The sequence below is a fragment of the Lonchura striata genome, chromosome 15, assembly GCF_046129695.1.
Source record: "Lonchura striata isolate bLonStr1 chromosome 15, bLonStr1.mat, whole genome shotgun sequence".
Lineage (NCBI taxonomy): Eukaryota > Metazoa > Chordata > Aves > Passeriformes > Estrildidae > Lonchura > Lonchura striata.
The window spans coordinates 17022454-17039732 of record NC_134617.1 but is presented as its reverse complement, the minus strand read 5'-3'; the positions used below and the strand labels follow the sequence as shown (position 1 = coordinate 17039732).

At 45.0% G+C, this 17279-nt stretch overlaps 1 protein-coding gene across 4 annotated transcripts in view; it reads right to left on the bottom strand.

The window, feature by feature from the left end:
- FBXW11 (F-box and WD repeat domain containing 11) overlaps positions 1-16848 on the bottom strand; it is a 68091-nt gene extending 51243 nt beyond the window's left edge. Inside the window, exons 1-4 of one of the 4 annotated variants that reach the window (XM_077786723.1) lie at positions 16758-16843; positions 8628-8707; positions 6195-6300; positions 1175-1276 (exon numbers count right to left, since the gene is read on the bottom strand). In XM_077786723.1, the coding sequence (XP_077642849.1) occupies positions 1175-1225 (51 nt within the window). In that variant the 5' untranslated portion in view covers positions 1226-1276; positions 6195-6300; positions 8628-8707; positions 16758-16843. Of the gene's footprint in view, positions 1-1174; positions 1277-6194; positions 6301-8627; positions 8708-16757 lie in introns of all 4 variants that reach the window. The other 3 variants (XM_021544864.2, XM_021544866.2, XM_021544865.2) reach the window with 3 other exon arrangements.
- Positions 16849-17279: the final 431 nt, after the last annotated feature.

Genomic DNA, 17279 nt, shown 5'->3' with positions numbered 1-17279 from the left:
CTTGGACATGAGTTTTTGTCCTTTCTTTGAAAACTATTTCAAAATTGTAAACATAAAGCATTCTAATGATAAAATAGATTTGTATTTTAACAAAAATTTTGGAGGAATTTCTGGTTCTGAAATTCAGATTTGCTGAATTTCAAGTGATCACATTTTGCAGGTGAGAAGAGAGGTTTTGAAATAGTTGCTTATTCTCTAAGGTAAGACACTGATGTTCTCCAGTGGCTGACCTCAAATGGAGTGACACAAAACTCAATTGTTCATTTTCATTTGCAAAAAGCAATTTCTTTTAACTACTCATTTTATACACATGAAAGACTTGAACCACTGAATAATGCTCTTATGCAAACAGACTAACCTTAAATGATCCTTGCTTTCTGCTAAAAAATGTTACATTCGGAAACACTTTGGGAAGTGCCACAGTTACTACGCACGTTCAGCATTTTCCTTCCAAGGTGAATACCCTGGAAAAACTTGTTAACTGGTCCCAAAACCTCCCTTTTTATCATTCTCAATCCCTCCCAAACCAATGAAGCAGCAATTCCCCATCTATAAGTTATGCAAGGTTAGCTCCAACTGCTTACTAGAAGAAAAACAACAGACAACTTAGGGTTTAGTGGTTTTCTATGCAGACCAACCCCCCTACCCCCATCCCTTGTTCTTCACTTCTTAGAAGTTAAAAACCTGAGTTAACAGGGCAACCCAAAGACCCCAGGACTCCATGCTCACTATTCTGAATTCAAACACGTGCAAAGTCTAAGGTAAGGCTACACCCACACCCAAACTTAGGAGCAAATAAAAAGCTTATCCTTTCTAAATTAAATCACACAAACATCACAGGTTGGTCAGTTCACTGCAATTTAAGAGAAATGGCAAAGCTCATTATGTTATTTTTAAGTTAAACGAGAAAGCAAAACGTAGCAGGCAACATGCAGAACTATGCTACTGGTATCACAATGTCAGTATACAGGCAATAAAAGACAACAACTCCCCCCCAGCCTTACTACACAGAAAGCCCTTGAAGAGTCACTCCTACAATGCAGTTAAGTAGAAGATTTCAGAAAAGGATGCACAAAAAACATTTAGCAGACTAAACAATTTGATTAAACAGAGTCCTGAGAGTTTAACACAAGTTCAACAGCATAACATTTACAACAAGAAAGAAGAAAGGCACCTGGAGACATCTGACACTGGGCATGCTCTGCAGGCATCTCAGTGCGCACATGCTCTCTACCAGGTTGGAGCAGCCTAGCCACAAAGACCTTGGCACAGAACACTGCAGGGTGACAAAAAGGAAGGAAGAGAAGAAGCAGTTAGATGCCACAACAAATCACTCAAGGCAGGCAACTCATTAGTATGTTAACGTGGGTACTTATCGATGTTATTTCTACATTCATCACAGTTACTGGCCAGGGGTAAAATAACCACTGAAGATCCTGTGCAGCAATCAGGACAAGCCATCCCTCTAGCCTGAGCTCCTTTTCCCCCTCTGTAACCTTGTGGCTTTAGTGCCCAGCTGGACGTTTTAACTGACTCCCAGCAGGAGAGTTTTAGTTCACCCACACTGCTGCCCACAGCAGAGCTTCTGGGGCAGAGGCCTCACCCAGCAACCCAGTCTGGCCAAAATCTCTGCCCAGCTGTAGCCTGCACAGTCCCGCTGGGGACAGGAGGCCAGGAGCTGCCACTGGGGTGGCAAGGCTTTAGAATCCACCTGGAGGAGATTTAGGAATTAAGGTCTGGCACTTCCCTGTGTCTCAGCTTTCTCAAACAAACTGTGGTTCTTTATTCTGCACTGGGACAAACAACCTGACAATGGGAGCACATTTTAGAGAAGAACCACGCTTAGCTAAGTTCAAATTGCATGACCAAGTTTTGCTTAATCAAGGAATCCTAATGAACTGCAGAAAAATGCTGGAATTATAGTTGAAGATATCCTAAAGCCAAATCATCCCCTGGCTATATTTACTACTCATCCTGCCACCCGAACTTAACTACCAAATTCCCCACTGCTGACATGAGTAATTAGGAAAAGTTTGGAGATCCCTTTTGTTTCTTTTCTGAAGCTGAAGAAATTTGATACAGACAGACTCCCCAGAACTTCTGTAGCTCCCCAATATTATTTCCCAGTTCCTTTTAAGGACAGAGCAGTACATACACCAGATAAATTTAGGGAAAAGGATTCAATTCCTCAGCATCAAGCAGTGCACAAACCCAGCTGCAATATTTGGCACAGACTGAGCTTTCACTATTTTTCACACAGACTTCCAATTTAGTTACAACAGACAGCAAAACTTTAAAAGAAAAGCCCCACACAGGTCAAAGATGAAAGTGGAATAACTGGAGGTGAAGCCATATGGAAAGCAGTTTGTGCCAGGATCGAGGAGGGGGAGAGAGCCCAGAGCACCTGAAGGGTAAAAAACTTTTTTGTTTTTTCATATCTTAAGACTAAAACAAAAGGAACACCAATATTTTCATCTCCATGCTAAGGAGAGAAATTACAGCAAAACCAGCACAAGAATGCCCCTAGCAGCACCAAAACACATTGAAATTCCCTCTTACCCAGCAGGAAGGTGCTGATTCCACAGGCATGTCCTTGCCTGTGGCAAGGGAAGGCAAGAGTGGGAGCATGAATCTTATGGACAAGGGTAAAAATAGCCATATCTATGTTTTATTGTATTATTCTTTAATAGTAAAACAAACCCATAGTTTTCAATTACTAAAAGTTTTTTAAATTTTATTTAATGTTTAGAGAAATGGGATTTAGCTATAAATTACTCCACTATATCTGTCATTACTTTGCATTACTTAACTTTGACATGTCCTCACACTAACACTGGAGATTTAGTTCCCAGGACACTTCTAAGACAGTCAATAAATGACAACAGGGAAACTACCTTAACTTCAAGAAGACACCAAAAAAAAAGAGGTTTTCGTATTTTCAAAAGAGATGGGATGTACTGTTAAAACCCATTTACTGAAGATACATACTTTTATAGGTCTGTTTTTAAAAAATACGTGTATAATTCAAGAAATTCCCCTTCCAATCTGTTTCACTATTTGTTCCTATTTAGGACAATATCTTCATGGCTGTTCTTCAACACTGAACCAGCAAAATTCAGGGTATTTCTGCAGGTGTTGATTAAAACCCAAAAACATTTTTAAACACAGAGGCCTGATTTAAAAAAAAAAAAAAAAAAAAGTAATTTTGTTCACATGACTTAACAAAAGTCATTGATAATAAACACAGCAAACTCCTCTCCTGAGATGTTCAGATCTGGCGTAAAAAGCCGTGCATAATGTTTATAATTAATTGGCACTTGTAGATGTCTACAAATTATAAGCTAAAAATCACTGGTTTATTTGTTATTATGTGGGGGAGTCTAGGAGCTACTCTAGCTACATAAACTGAATTTTAAGAGAAAATTGCTTAAGAGAAAAATGGGTAACTTGATAACATTAAAAAAAATTTAATTCATAATGCATTAGACACCGAAGCCATTTCCATGCCAAGGTCAAGCTGCACAAAATCCTTTTCACAGCATTACGAAACCCTGCATGAAAGGCTTTACAAAAACTCCCTGGACACTCAGCTGCAGCATTGCTATTGCACAATGCTACAAATATGGTGTCCCACTTCACACCGAAACAGGAACGTGCAAATATCTGTGTGCCTCCCTGACATGTTATTGCTTGACCCTGTCATGAATAAAAGCTTATCAATGTTCCAAAGGTTTCACCTTGCACTGGTCCTTCTTTTGCCACGAGCCCAGGGAGGTGCAGCACCATTTAATAAAGCCTGGGAAGGGGAAAATGCCAGTGGCCAATGGGCACAGAATTAATGAGAACACAGATCAGGTTAAGGTAAGGCCTAAACTGAAATTTGGCCTAAACTCAGATTTTAAGGAATAAGGTAATTAGCAATGCAGAACTTTAACTGCCTCACATTCTGAGGGCTGTGGATCACCTGGAGGTCCTCTTTGCAGAGCTGAGAGGGGCTTTGAGCCCCAGGCCAAGGAGGGAACAGGCAAAGAAATTCATTCTGAGCCTTTATAAGCTTTGTGCTTGCAAATATTCATACTCTAATTTTATTATTAGATGATTGATGCTAATTCCATACACAAAGAACTGCTTTGGTGGTCTAGCCCCAGGAATTATATTTCAAGCTTTATGTTTCAATTTTAAATCTCAAATTTAAGCAGCCTATACAAAATGCTACATTCCCAGAGAAACATGTAAATCCTCAGTAAAAAGGGAATATGCTTCAATGTCTTTAAAACTCAAATGTTAAAAACTTCTTATATTAATAGCAAAGCACACAACACTGTGCATCCAATAAACCAACTTTGTAGCTGGGAACTTTTAGGATGGAGGTATTAAAAAAACACCCTCTCAGGCCCTGAACTATCCAAAGTTTTCCTTTTTCTGCTTACAGGTTACAACATGGCTTGGTTAAAGCAGTGTAACATGCCCAGAGCATCTGATACTGTCACACAGTATTCCTCACACTTTTGTATCCCTTAAAAGCCCTCACACATTTATTAAAGCCCATTAAATTGCTCAAGAAATGCTTATAGCCTGTATTTCTGATAAAATTAGAACACCTTTGCAACCCAGACATGGCAATATTGCAATGTCACAACCAAGAATGACAGCATTTATATAACCCAGACTTATGCTGCAAGTTTTATAAAATATTAAAATTATGACCTCAGAACTTTTTGCTCAATTAATTTTATTTATACAAGATAATTTAAGGAGTCCAAATTTATTGGTGTGTTTACAGCTTGGGATATTCTGGTCTTAAGGCAAAAATATGCAGAAAAGGTACAATCAAATAACCTCAACCTTCACTGTCAATTTTTTTCACACTTAGCTATAAGAAACTCACATGCTATTCAAAACTGGTGATTTCCTGGTTAGTTTACTTTGATTTAGGCCTGGATGAACACAATTGCTATTTATTTCCACCAACACTTAAATTAAATTTATCAGAATTAAGATAATTTTATGGGCAAGTGGTGCTAATTAAACCCCTCTCCATGGCTGGGAGTTCAGTTTAATGCAGCCCAAGAGGTGCTCTGAAAAGCCAGCTTGGATTTGAGGGCAGTCTGGCAGTCTGGGAAAGCCTTATGCTCCCACCTCCAACTTAATGGCAAGTTCAGATCTCCTTAAAAATCAGCATTAACCACACCAAGACATAAAAAATATGAGCAGTAACACTGTTTCAGGGTCTTCATTATTATTTTACACTCGGCAGGAACAGCAGCCAACTCCAGCTCCCGGTTTGCAGGCTGGGATTTCCTCCAGATCTGACCTGGTGCTTTTCCTGTTCAGGCTTCAAACAGTGCCAAGCAGAGCAGTGGTGAAGCCCTGGGCTGGGAATGAGTGTGCACAGGTGAGAAAGCAGAACATCCAAGGGTGTGTGTGAACACTGGGTGGGACATGCAGGCAGTGGTGACATAAGCTTCCCCAGGGACAGCCCGGCTGGCAGGGGATGGTCCCCGCACGTCCCTGGAGGCACAGACACGAGTGCCTGACCAACAGGAGCACTCTGGGTCCTCCTGCTGCCACCCCAGAGCCAGGCTGTGCCCGGGAGATGCCCTGTGCCCACGTGCTCCACACGAGTCTGTTGGAATCGGTGCCATCACATCACTACTTTTCCCATGGACAAATGCAACCCCACTGGGCCTGGGGGATTCGGAAGGCTGTTGGAGCACCATCCATACAACACGTTTCCACATTCCAGGGAGTTTTACATGTGCAATCTGGCAATCTGCTTCAGCTTCAGAAGAACTGGACTCCCAGGTCAACAAAGTTGTTTTAGCTGTAATTTACTCTTGCATTTATTTCTGTCCTTCCATAAGCTACAAATGCAAAAACAAATTTCTCATAAATAAATACTCACAGAGTGGAAAACTCACTTTAATTTGTGAAAAATTTTTGACTCTTCTTTTATTGTTATCAGATCTTAAAAAAATAGGTAACCAATAGCTGAGTCACAGTGCCATTAGGAAAATCAATTTAGCCAAATCATTGCCATTCACAATAAAAATTGCTCAATGGAACAACCTTCCAACAGCCATTCGAGATCTTCATATAAGCTCTTGCATTTGGGGAAAAACATTAAGTGAGGAATCAGGAAATTTAAAGCAAGACAAGGGAAAAGAATTGATCAGAGAAATTCTCCTTATTACCACAGTGATGCTCTAGATAGGACACTGAATTCACAGGAGGCTGACGGATAACGCTGTCCCACTCTGCTCCTGAAGATCAAAGCGTGTTTGCTACACACAGTCAATGCTACAAAAGAATATGGGTTCAGTGGAGAGAAGATTAAATGCTTTATTTGAATAGAATAACCATCTTACTCCATTATAATTTATTAATCACGGTAAGACTCGTGAGATGCAGCAAGCTCATTTTCAAGAAAATACAAAGGACTGTGAAAAAATACGAAGATGTTTGCATAAGTCACTCTGAACATTAACTGAAATAATCTCAATTTTCCAAAATACACAGCATTTAGACTAACCCTTGCTTCCTTCATGTACATATAGCCCAAGTCCTGCACTTGTGTGATACACCTTTCAGCACTAACATCCCCTGTGTTACACTAAAAAGGCCCTTTCTAAAGCAAAGCACTTTCTTCTGCTCTCCTGCAGCAGAACAGGGACTTAGAGACATCTTCAGCCAGCAGCTCCGGACAAATCCTGAGAGGGCAACACAGACCCAACAGTGCAAATCACACAGAAGAAACTTGCAAGGGCGTCAAACACAGGAAAGAAACGTGGCTGAACCTTGTCTAATATGTTAAAAGCTGTCTCAGACCCTTAGGTTTTCAAGGCTGAGGCCTAACAGAGCTAACAATAAATCCTACAACAGCCAAGGCAGGGTGGAAACACTTGACAAGTTCCGATGCCTGTGGAGGTTGGGCTGCCAGGAACAAACCCAGGGCTCCCAGGCAGGGTTGCACACCCCAGGCTGCACAGGAACACTGCCACAGCCATGAGAGCTGCCTCACCTTGCACTTTCTGAACTGTAACATTCAAAACACAGGCAAGAGCAAAGTCTCCAACCTGCTCAGCTCTACTGCTGTAGGGCTAGCTGATATTTCCAAAAGTTAAGCAATATTAAATAACATTGAGGATCTTGATCAGCAAGTGCACTCATTTATGTTTCCTCTTTTTTTCCTTGCTCAGTGTATTTTAAATTATTTCCTGTTTTCAGTTTTCATCACTAAAGTTAGCTTCTGCCTCCCTGTTCTCTCATTTTAGAAAAAGGCACACCCTGAACAGCAAATATTCCACAGAAAGATATTATTTTACAGTTTTAACTTCAAAGTGAGTCTGATGGCTGTGTGGAACAAATTCAATTTGATACTAGATGAGAATACAAGAAATGTGTCAGTCTAAGGTTAGTAAGTATTTCCCTTAGATTCTCTCTCTGGTTTATTTAAGAGTCACACTAAAACAGACTTCTCCACCCTAACCAAATAAAATTCAACCACTCAAAAAATCAAACCAGGAAACAACAGCACCCTTTCCACAAGTAATTTATTATAAATGTACTTATCAATTAAATTCAAATATAACTTCGTCACAAAATACCACACCAGCAAAACAAACGCAGAATTAAAACCATGCATGAGATCAACAGCATCTACAGAGTTTCTACTACAGGAGGTTAAATACTGAGGCCTCACCATTCACTGCAGTAACTGCCTACAAAGGAGAACATACAAAGGCTGAACATTACTGCTGTTATTGTTTACAGGAATCCAGGTACATTGTTTCACAGTGACTTTAGAAATATGTTGTCAAGTCCATCAAAGCACCAACTTACAGTAAAGCTGGGCACTGGGAGGTGCAGCTCTCCCATTCACACCAGATACAATACTGAACTTACTAATTTTATTTTCCTGACAGCCAGGGACCCAGCTTGCCTTCCTGAGGCACACAAACACTTTCCAAACCCATCTTCAAGACAAAGTGTCGTAGCCTTCTGCAGGCATCCCAAACCTCAGAGGAATGTGACTCCAAGTACAATGGCTCTCCCCTACTCTGAAATAAACCCAGTGTCACTGTGAGGCTCCTCCTGCCACTCCTGCCCTACACCTGTCCCATAACAGCTGGGCCAAAACTTCACACTGACAGCTCAGAAGGGTTTGGGACACTGACTCCTAGTGCTGCCCACAACAGAATTTCAAATCGCATTTCAGCAGTAAAAACTATAGGAAATTGTCCTAGGAATAACCAGAGAAGTTCTCTCCAGTTCTGATGGACCCATCAGAGGACAGGGACTGAACTCAGAGCTGGCACCTCCCTGAACTCCATGGGGAGCCCAAGGCAGTCACTAGCAAGACTGCTCTCCCCTTCCAAAAGCAGGTTGCGGCAGCCAATGTGCCCGTTCCTGCACACACAGAAGTTCACCTCGTGCTCCCAGGCCTGTGCTCCACAGCACACTGGCAATTCCCTCCAGTATCTCCTGGCCATGCCCTGTCTGATTCAGCTCTGATTCCCTGTGCCCTAACACTTGGGGGACATGAAGCAGTTAAAGCGAGGGATTGAATGTGCGGACAAACTCATCTAAGCAGAAGCAGCAAGATATAGTACAGGGTGACTTCTTACCTGAAACTTTGTTTCTGGGCTTCAGATCCACCAATCCAGAATGAAAGGGGATTCGAATGGGTTTTCCTTCTCAGACTTGTCTGTTAAAAGAGAGCAGCCAATCATCTTCAGCTTGGTGTATCTACTTCTTTCTTGAACGAAATCCCAATTACTGCTAATGCTGTTAGAGACAAGGCAGCCCAGGCACCTGCCCAGCCCGGGACCGACTACGTTAGTGGGGTTGTCGGATTGGTGGATCTAAGACAGAGAAACGCATTTACAGACAAGAAATTGCTCCTTCCCTTACCCTGGGTCACCCAAACAAGTGTCTTGGGGTACAGCTCGTTTTGCTAAGATTAAGGAAGATCAGAAGAAGCTACAACACAAATAACAAAGCGAGTCCTGAAGCTTCAACCACCAGCTCACACTTTGCAGGCCTGCTCCAGGAACACAGGTTTGCACAACAGCTCGATGCAGTTCTCCTGGGCTGCAACATCCTCTAAAGTACTTTACTTCAATGATTTCCCTGTTTCTCCAAGCTCAAAATGACCTCATTTGCCTTACACGTCTGCAGCACAAAGATGGAGTTGTCAAGACACTCCTGATCAAAACAACAGCACTGTATTCAGTACATTTGCAGTACTGCTGTGTCTCTGGAAAACAATCTAGAGCCAGAAGAGAGTAAGATTCTGTACACTTCTCCTAAGACAAGAAACTGTCACCTCTTGCTAAGCAGGGAGATAAACTGCCTCCAGCAAGTCCTGCCCACAGCACAGTGAGAGTGTGACTACTTTAAAGCAGCTAGAAAGTGACACCTCAGAGAAGATGTGGTCTGCAGAAAACACACACTCCACATGCAACAGAAAGCTCAGTCTACAGAGACCAAACCACGCAACTTCCACCAAGAGCTCCAGAAACTTTGGGCCATGGCCTACAGTTTCCCCTACCAGCAGTGAGAACACAATGCTGCTACACCCCCAGAGGAAAGCATCACCACCCCTCTCATCCTCTCTGATCTGCAGCCCCTCCAGAGAGCTGAACATCAGCCTCCACTGCTGTGGCCCACATTTCAATCTCCAGCCACTAACAGAAGGGTGGAAAAACTGCCACAATTTCCAGCTGTGCCAAGAAACCATTTCCATGAGAACAGGACTGTCCCTGACTGCCCACAGCTCCTCAAAGAAAGGAGCATCTTCATGGCGGGGTGATTTCCTGCTTTCCAGCCACTGGCAAAGGCAGTCAATCCCAGGGCAGCGTTTCAAGGACAAAGCAGCGCTGTAGGCCCAGTACCATGTCCAATGCATGATTTTTAAGGCTGCTAAGGAAAGTGCTAGGATGTCAAGGCATATGACTCAGAATTTTCGGAATACAACACAGCTCAGCAAGAAGCCAGCTATCAAATTATATAAATGTACAGATTTGCCAAGTCACTGCAGAGCCAGCAGGGTGCTGGAAGGAGAGGCACTTCTTCAGGAAGCCAAACCTCAACATTATTTGCAAGTGTAAGAGCTCAGGTCTGATTTTTGTCTCCAGAAGGACTGGTGTGCTGGAGACAGCATGAATAACAAGTTTCCCTGGCTAGTCCTCCCCTGCCCCAAGAGAATTGCCAACAAGATTCTCCATCAAGTCCAAGCTGGAGCTTACTAAGTTTTGCAAATTCCGAGTATAGATTTTCAAAGAGATTTAGGTGCTTTTATCTGAAAACCAGAAATTGGCTCCACTGCAAAGGTTGGAAGACTTCAGAACAGCCCCATCATGCAAACCATCCTGAAATACACGAGCTCACACCTCTCAAAAAGGCAAACAGTTTACATTGGCACATCTTTTATACCAAAACTCCACATTCAAGAACTCCTCAACAGAATGAAACTCAGAGCAAACTTGTAACACTGAACATACATATATATAAATATAGTGATTCTCCTCTTCTCCTCTAAGTCAACAAGTAAACCAAAATTCTGAAGTGTTGCCACCAGCTTGAAGTTGACCCAAAAAGCTTTTTTTGTCCTTTTATCCAGAAAACACACCACTCCCTATTCCTAGCAAGTAGGTCCCTACCTACATCTTACAAATTTCCATCTGTATTCATCCAACAAAGGGGCCCAGGAAGCCAAACTCCTCTTTGATCCCACACAAAACTGTTAATTTCCTGGGGTGGAAGTACAAGGATGCAAGTCCTGCGGGGATGTGGATTAACAAAGCACCAAAGAAACGACATGCCTTGAAATGTTCCCATTGTTAATTTAGCCTGTATGAGAAGCAAATTAAGTTTTCAGAAAGAGTCAGTGCTTTTCGTTGTTAAAACATCAATGGCATTGCATTATTTTTGCATTATCTGCTCTCGGTCATGCATTGCTCGTATTGGGAAATGTGTGGAAGTGGTATAGGAAAACGGGGTAGGCTGTCAGATGTCACACCACTGAGTTCATAAATACATCAATAAACTGGGGAAGGAAGGGAATTTCCAGAAAAAGTGGATTTTCTGTGAATAATGATGCCATAAAAATCAAATCACGAAATCAGATTATGTAACAACATAAATAGTGGCATCCGTACAAAGAAGACGTCGCCCAACGAAAAAGCTAGAAGGCAAGAATTGTTACCCATCAGCATTAATTTAAACAACTCAGTCAATATTCTCATTTCCCTTCAATTCATTTTCTGCCCTGCAACAGAAAAATTCCCTCTCATAGAGCAGCCCTCTCATAAGCACAGTCTCTTGTTCTCTCCCACACATCATTGCTCTCGCATTGGCACATTTGCTGCAACATCCATTTCATCTGAAAGCCATCAGCAATCTCCCTGAGCACACTGCTGCACAAGCACTCCGAGCTGCCCAGGGACGGGCAACTGGAAATGCCAAAGCACCAGCGACCTCTAAATTGCAAGGCAATAAACCCAGCACATCCAGACACACACGACAAGTTGATTTAACAAGCAGCAGAGGTGTTTTAGAAAACATGAAATGAAATGAAAAGGTACATCCATCCTTCAAACAACATTCCCAGGTCTCTCCGAGGGTACAGCTTGTAACAAGGCGGGCTGTTTTGCTGTGATGCTGCTCACAACACTCCTCAGTGACCCAAATCTCAGCAGTGCTCAAAGCTCTGTATCCTGAGGGACACAGACAGCACTGTCTGACACGCAGCAAAGGCAGATGGGCTTTTCAAAGCAGCAACCCCAGAGCACTTCAGAGAGGACAGCTGCACCCACAGCAGCTGCCTGCAGAGACAGGATCTCGATCCACACGGGCACCTGGACAGGGATTTACTCCAGGAGCTCCTGGCCCCCAGGCAGAGCTCTGGGGCCAAAAGCTGCCTGGTCACACTCACCCAGAGGAGCCCTGCACATGTTCCAGGCTGCAGGGAACTTCCTCTGCTGCACCTCACTAGCTCAGCACCAGGCAGAGCTTGGAGAACTCTGTCATGTCAGAAAATGTACCTGCATTGTGAGGTGAGAAATCTCTGAGTCTGGAATGAGATATAAAATGCCTCTGGTGAAACACCAGAGCTCAGTCTCCCCAAGGATTGGTAACTTCCTTTCATTAAGAACCAATTTAGTTTCAGAAGTTCCCCCACAACTGGCACATCTGCAGCTTTCTTTCACCTGAATAATCTGATGGCTACTGCCACCATCATCACAAACCTCAGATAACTTTGCACACTTCTGTATCTTTATAGCCTCCTTCCCTCTGCCATCTCATTTCCCCAGTCAGGCCATTGCTTCCGCTAACCCTTCCCAAAAGATAAAGGGTTCCACACTCCTTTGTCCACCTCCCTCCTTTCACCACTCCACTGGTTCTAAGTGCAGTTGCCTTGCTCTAATTCATGTTCTTAAGCTCTTCCTTCCCATTTTCTGCACTGCTGCCAAAGTCACAGCAATGTCTTCTATTCAGATTTGTTTCCCTCCTGTGCAAGGCACTCTCTGAAACGGGACTATCATTCTCAGAACCTGGCAGCAGCACACACCTCACATCCCCTGCCCCAAGGCTCATCCCAAGGCTGTGCCTTCCTCAAAATCCATCCATCCCACCACCACCTCTTTAGCTGTTTGCTCCAGCCATTGCATTTTTCCCCATGTATGAAACCCTGCATGCTTCACTGTCCAACATGCAGCTCTCAACTCTGTTCATTTAGCTGCTGATTAAAAAAAAGATACCAGCAAAGCAAACAGATCGTTATCCTGCTGAAGAAAGCATATCAAGGTTACACACAGGTTTACAAATGCCTTACTAACACTCCATCTACTCCAAGGCTTCAATTAAGAACCAGTCAAATTTCAGCTAGAACAGTACTCCTTTGTTTCAGCTGCAAAGATGATCATTGCCTGTATCTGTGTCGCTACAAAAGTCAACTCTTTGAAGGATTCCTCCAAGAGCATGTGAAAAAAAAATCCCACAAATCCAACTGCCTGCTTGGTTTGCAATGACTGACACAGGGAAGAAAAAAGCCAGAGCACTATAGCCCTACTGAGCTATATATACAGCAGCTGTATTTTAGCTTCCAAGCAGAATGTTGGGACTTATTTTGCACTTTGAGCTTTAAATAGTTTAGGGGCACAACCATGTCCAGTTGCAGTAACCCAAGGAACTTCAGTACCCCTGGAGTGATTTACAGCAGGAGCTGCTGCTGCTCAGGGAGGCCTGTGTGAAACACTTCCGTCTCAGACTGGTACCTCTGAACTGAACACCCCCACCTCAAATCAAAGTCCTGCCAGAAGAAACAGATTTTTGGCAAGATATTCAATTATAATTCCTCATTTATTATTTACCGAGGTACTTAAACACTGGACACTTTTAGGAGAGCCAGAGAGAACCATTCTAGACATTGAAGGCCATGTGTTAGGAAGATTATTTCCATACATATAACTTCAAGATACAAATGATAGCAGTGTGAATAACTCCTTGCCCATTTTATTCCCAGGCATGGCCTTTTCCAAACCTTTTCATGCTCCTACCACAGAGCACTGAACCCTGAATTTAACCTGCCAGCACAGAGACCTGTGTTTGTTGAGCAGCTTGGGCAGCAAGGCCACAGTGAAACATGAGGGGCATAAGCTCAGTGAGTGGGAGAATTTCCACACAGCTGGATTCCTGCTCAGGAGCCATGGTGGGTACGGGAGCCTGGGAGCAGCAGATTTATTTTGTTATGCCATCCACATCTCACAGTGCACAGCTCACCAATAAATGTATAAAAGGCCTCCCAAACTACGTGCCACACTGATGTATTCTGTTACAACAACCTAAGCAGCTAACCCCCTCACACTGTGAAAGCTGCTGGTAACACTAAATAACAATTATGGAAAGCTTCCTGGGAAAATTAAGAACAGGCTTTTAGCACATATTGAAGGTAAATGCAAATCACAGGGTTGATGCAACTGAACACAGATTTTATACACAACTCTGATCTGCAGGTAACAAAACTTATTTCACAAAGCATTGCAGTTGGTTCTTCAAAAGAGCAAAAAGGTCACAGTTATCTAATTTCACTGAGAAAACCAAAACCAGGGGCAGAACGAGCCCTTTCAATGAGTGGTCCTCCATCTGTTCTGGATTACCTCCTCACTCCTCAGCCGCCTGCTGACACCCAGCATTTCCCTGAGCCCACGACTGAACCAGCCCCAGCCCTGCCAGACACAGGGAGCCTCAGCCTGGGCAAACCAGTCAGTCCCAGCTAACCTCGGGGGTATCCCACCCATACAGGTGGGCACCACCTGCACGTGGAAGCTGTGAATGGCATCACTCAATGCTCATCCCCCTGGGAATGACTAAGGACAGCATCCACAGAAGCAGCACACAGCACGGGAAGAGTTCAGCTGATCTGAGGGACACAGTGGCTTGGGAATACTCACTAAAACTTCACACAGCAAATCAAAGTTGTCACTCTGAAACTTTGAAATATTTATCTGAGATTCCAGCCTTAAAAATAGAACAGTATTATTTCCATGACTGATTTTCCTTTAAATAAATGCAAATGATCAATCCGGGAAGGCACAGTTCAGGGCTAGAGCAGCATGTTCTGAAACTTATATGCAATTAACATGTTGACACATAACCTCTTGTTTATCAGCCCCTCAGAATTACAGTGTATTTGCTCCTCAGAACTTTCAGATCACACATTTGCTCCTGTATTTACTACAGATTCATCCCTGGCACTGGAAGGAAGCAATGCACCAAACCCCATCTCCCTGATCAAGAAGAGGTATCAAACATCTTTTAGGAATGTGGAACACTCTTAAAAAGAGCAGCATCCCCCCAAGTCTGCCAGGCAGGGAAGATCCTGGGTTTGGGATGTTTCCCACAGCACCAACTCCCACGTTTCCAGATCACAAAGAAATTCCCAACAGGGAACTCAGCCCAAACAGCTTCTGCCCTGTGGATTCAAACCAATCTCCTGGCGAATCTCCCCTTCTGCACCACATCAGAAGGCAAAACCTCCACATCTGCATTTAGGAGTGATTTTCAATGCTTTTAGGGAAACATCTCCACTCAAACATAAGTGATCTTGTGCAAGCCTCCACTAAGGTTAACATTAAATTCAACTACATTGTAAACCATTTATACATTGTATACCATCTTCTCCTGGCAACCACAGAATTAATTGTTCATCTCACTCAATTTTTATATTTATCAGTTTCTTATGAAAGAGAGAAAAGTGTATGTCTAAAACCTCCTACTACATACTAAAACTCCTATTAACCCCACAGATATTTGCACGGATTAGCACATTTCCCGGCTCCAGCAAGTGGAGGATACAACACTCATCAGCAAAAGTCCCATTTGCTTCCTCCTGATACAACCTGGCCGCAAAGAGGAGAGACTAAAATGGGAGAGCACTTGCGAAAACATGGAAAAGCGGTTTTTGAAAGTTGAGGGAGCCAAACCTTCCAGCTCCAAATGCTACCTGAGCAACTCACAGAACTCAAAGCAGAGGAGTGTTGGTGACTGTTCCACGGAAGGAAAAAACCAGAGCCCAATTCCCAGGAATTTAGGAGGCATCTCTCAGGGTGGCTGGCCCTGAGCTGGATCCCCACAAAGCTGCCAAGCCTTGTCCTCCCTGCTAAGGGCACTGATGGCTCTGATGCCCCCCAGGGCAAGTGTGAGACCACAGCACCAGGGGAGGAGGCTCCCTAGGAACAGCTTTTAAGCCCCTGCCCTCAGTGACCAGTAACATTAATGAAAGATACACAAAGGCTTTCTACGTTCCTCTTTTTCTTTCTCATTTTATTTCTGCTTTTTGAGACCAGATAGCACACTTGAAGAAAGTTCGTATTTTCTGGATCAGGTAGTTTAGCAACAACTCAACTCGCTAAAAAACACATTTATGTCTCCACTGAACCCAGCTCACCTTCAGAGTGCATTAAAGGGAAATTATTTGCATTTTGCCCCTCAGTTCTGGAGAACTGTATGAAATTCTGTATGTGAGAGCAAATTACACTTAGGAGAAAAAGCAATTATGCTTCTAACAAATAAATTAGAAGATATTTACCGACTACTATTCTCTCCCTACTCCTAATTTAATTTTATTCACGCCTAATGCAGTAAAACGAGGAGTCTCCATTTGCCTATAGAGATCTAATTTGCTTATAGTAAAAAAAAAAAAATTCAGCACCTCTTTCTACTGCTCCCACCTGGATGCCTCTCCACTAACGCGAAATTAGCGGTGTAAGCGTTAATTAGGAGTATAACCAATACACCAATTAGGTCTCGTTAGGTAATTCCGAGTGTGCTGGACCGGAGCTGCAGCACCGGTGCTGCCCCGGCCCGGGGCCCCGAGGCTCCCCGGCGGGGTCTGATCCGCCCCCGGGGGCGCGGAGGGCTCCGGCCGGCCCGGGGAGGGGCTGGAGCCGGAGCCGTCCCGCCCGGGGCATTTCGCTTTCGGTTCGTGCCCCGGCCGGGCCCTGCCTCCCGCCAGGTTCATTGTAGTTATTTATTTATTTCCAATGAAACGCAGGCGCTCGTGGCGCCCCGGGCGGGCCGCGGGAGCGCGGCGGAGGCGGGAGCGAGCGGATCGCCCCGCGGGGCCGGCACGGGCCCGGCACAGCCCCGCGGAGGCGGCGCCGGACCCCGCGGGCCGGGCGCGCCGGCGGGGCCTGAGCCGGGGGGGGCGAGAGGGCCCGGGAGGGTGTGCGCGGGGGCCGGGGGCGACTCACCATGAGCTCGATGGTCTTGTCCTCGATGACCGAGTCGGGCTCCATCGCGGCGGCCGCTCCGCTCCGCCCGCCCGCCCGGCCCGGCCCCGCCGCCGCCCCGCGCCCGCCAGGCCCCGCCGCGGCCCGCCCGCCCCCGCCGCGCGCCCGCGCACGCGCGCTGCGCCCGCCGTGACGTCACGGCGCTCGCGGAAGGGGCGTGGCCCCGACGCGCCTGGCCCCGCCCCCGGGGCGGCTCCGCGCTGACCATTGGGCACGGGCGGCGCGCGGGGGATGCCGGGAGGGGAGGGGCGGGGCCGGGGCGCGGCGTGAGGGGCCCGCAGGGGAGCGGGAAAGGGAGCGGGAACGGGAATGGGAGCGGGAAACGGAGCGGGGAAACGGGAACGGGAAAGGGGAACGGGAGCGGAAATGGGAGCGGGAAAGGGAATGGGAAAGGGGAACGGGAACGGGAGCGGGAAACGGAGCGGGGAAACGGGAACGGGAAAGGGGAACGGGAGCGGAAATGGGAGCGGGAAAGGGAATGGG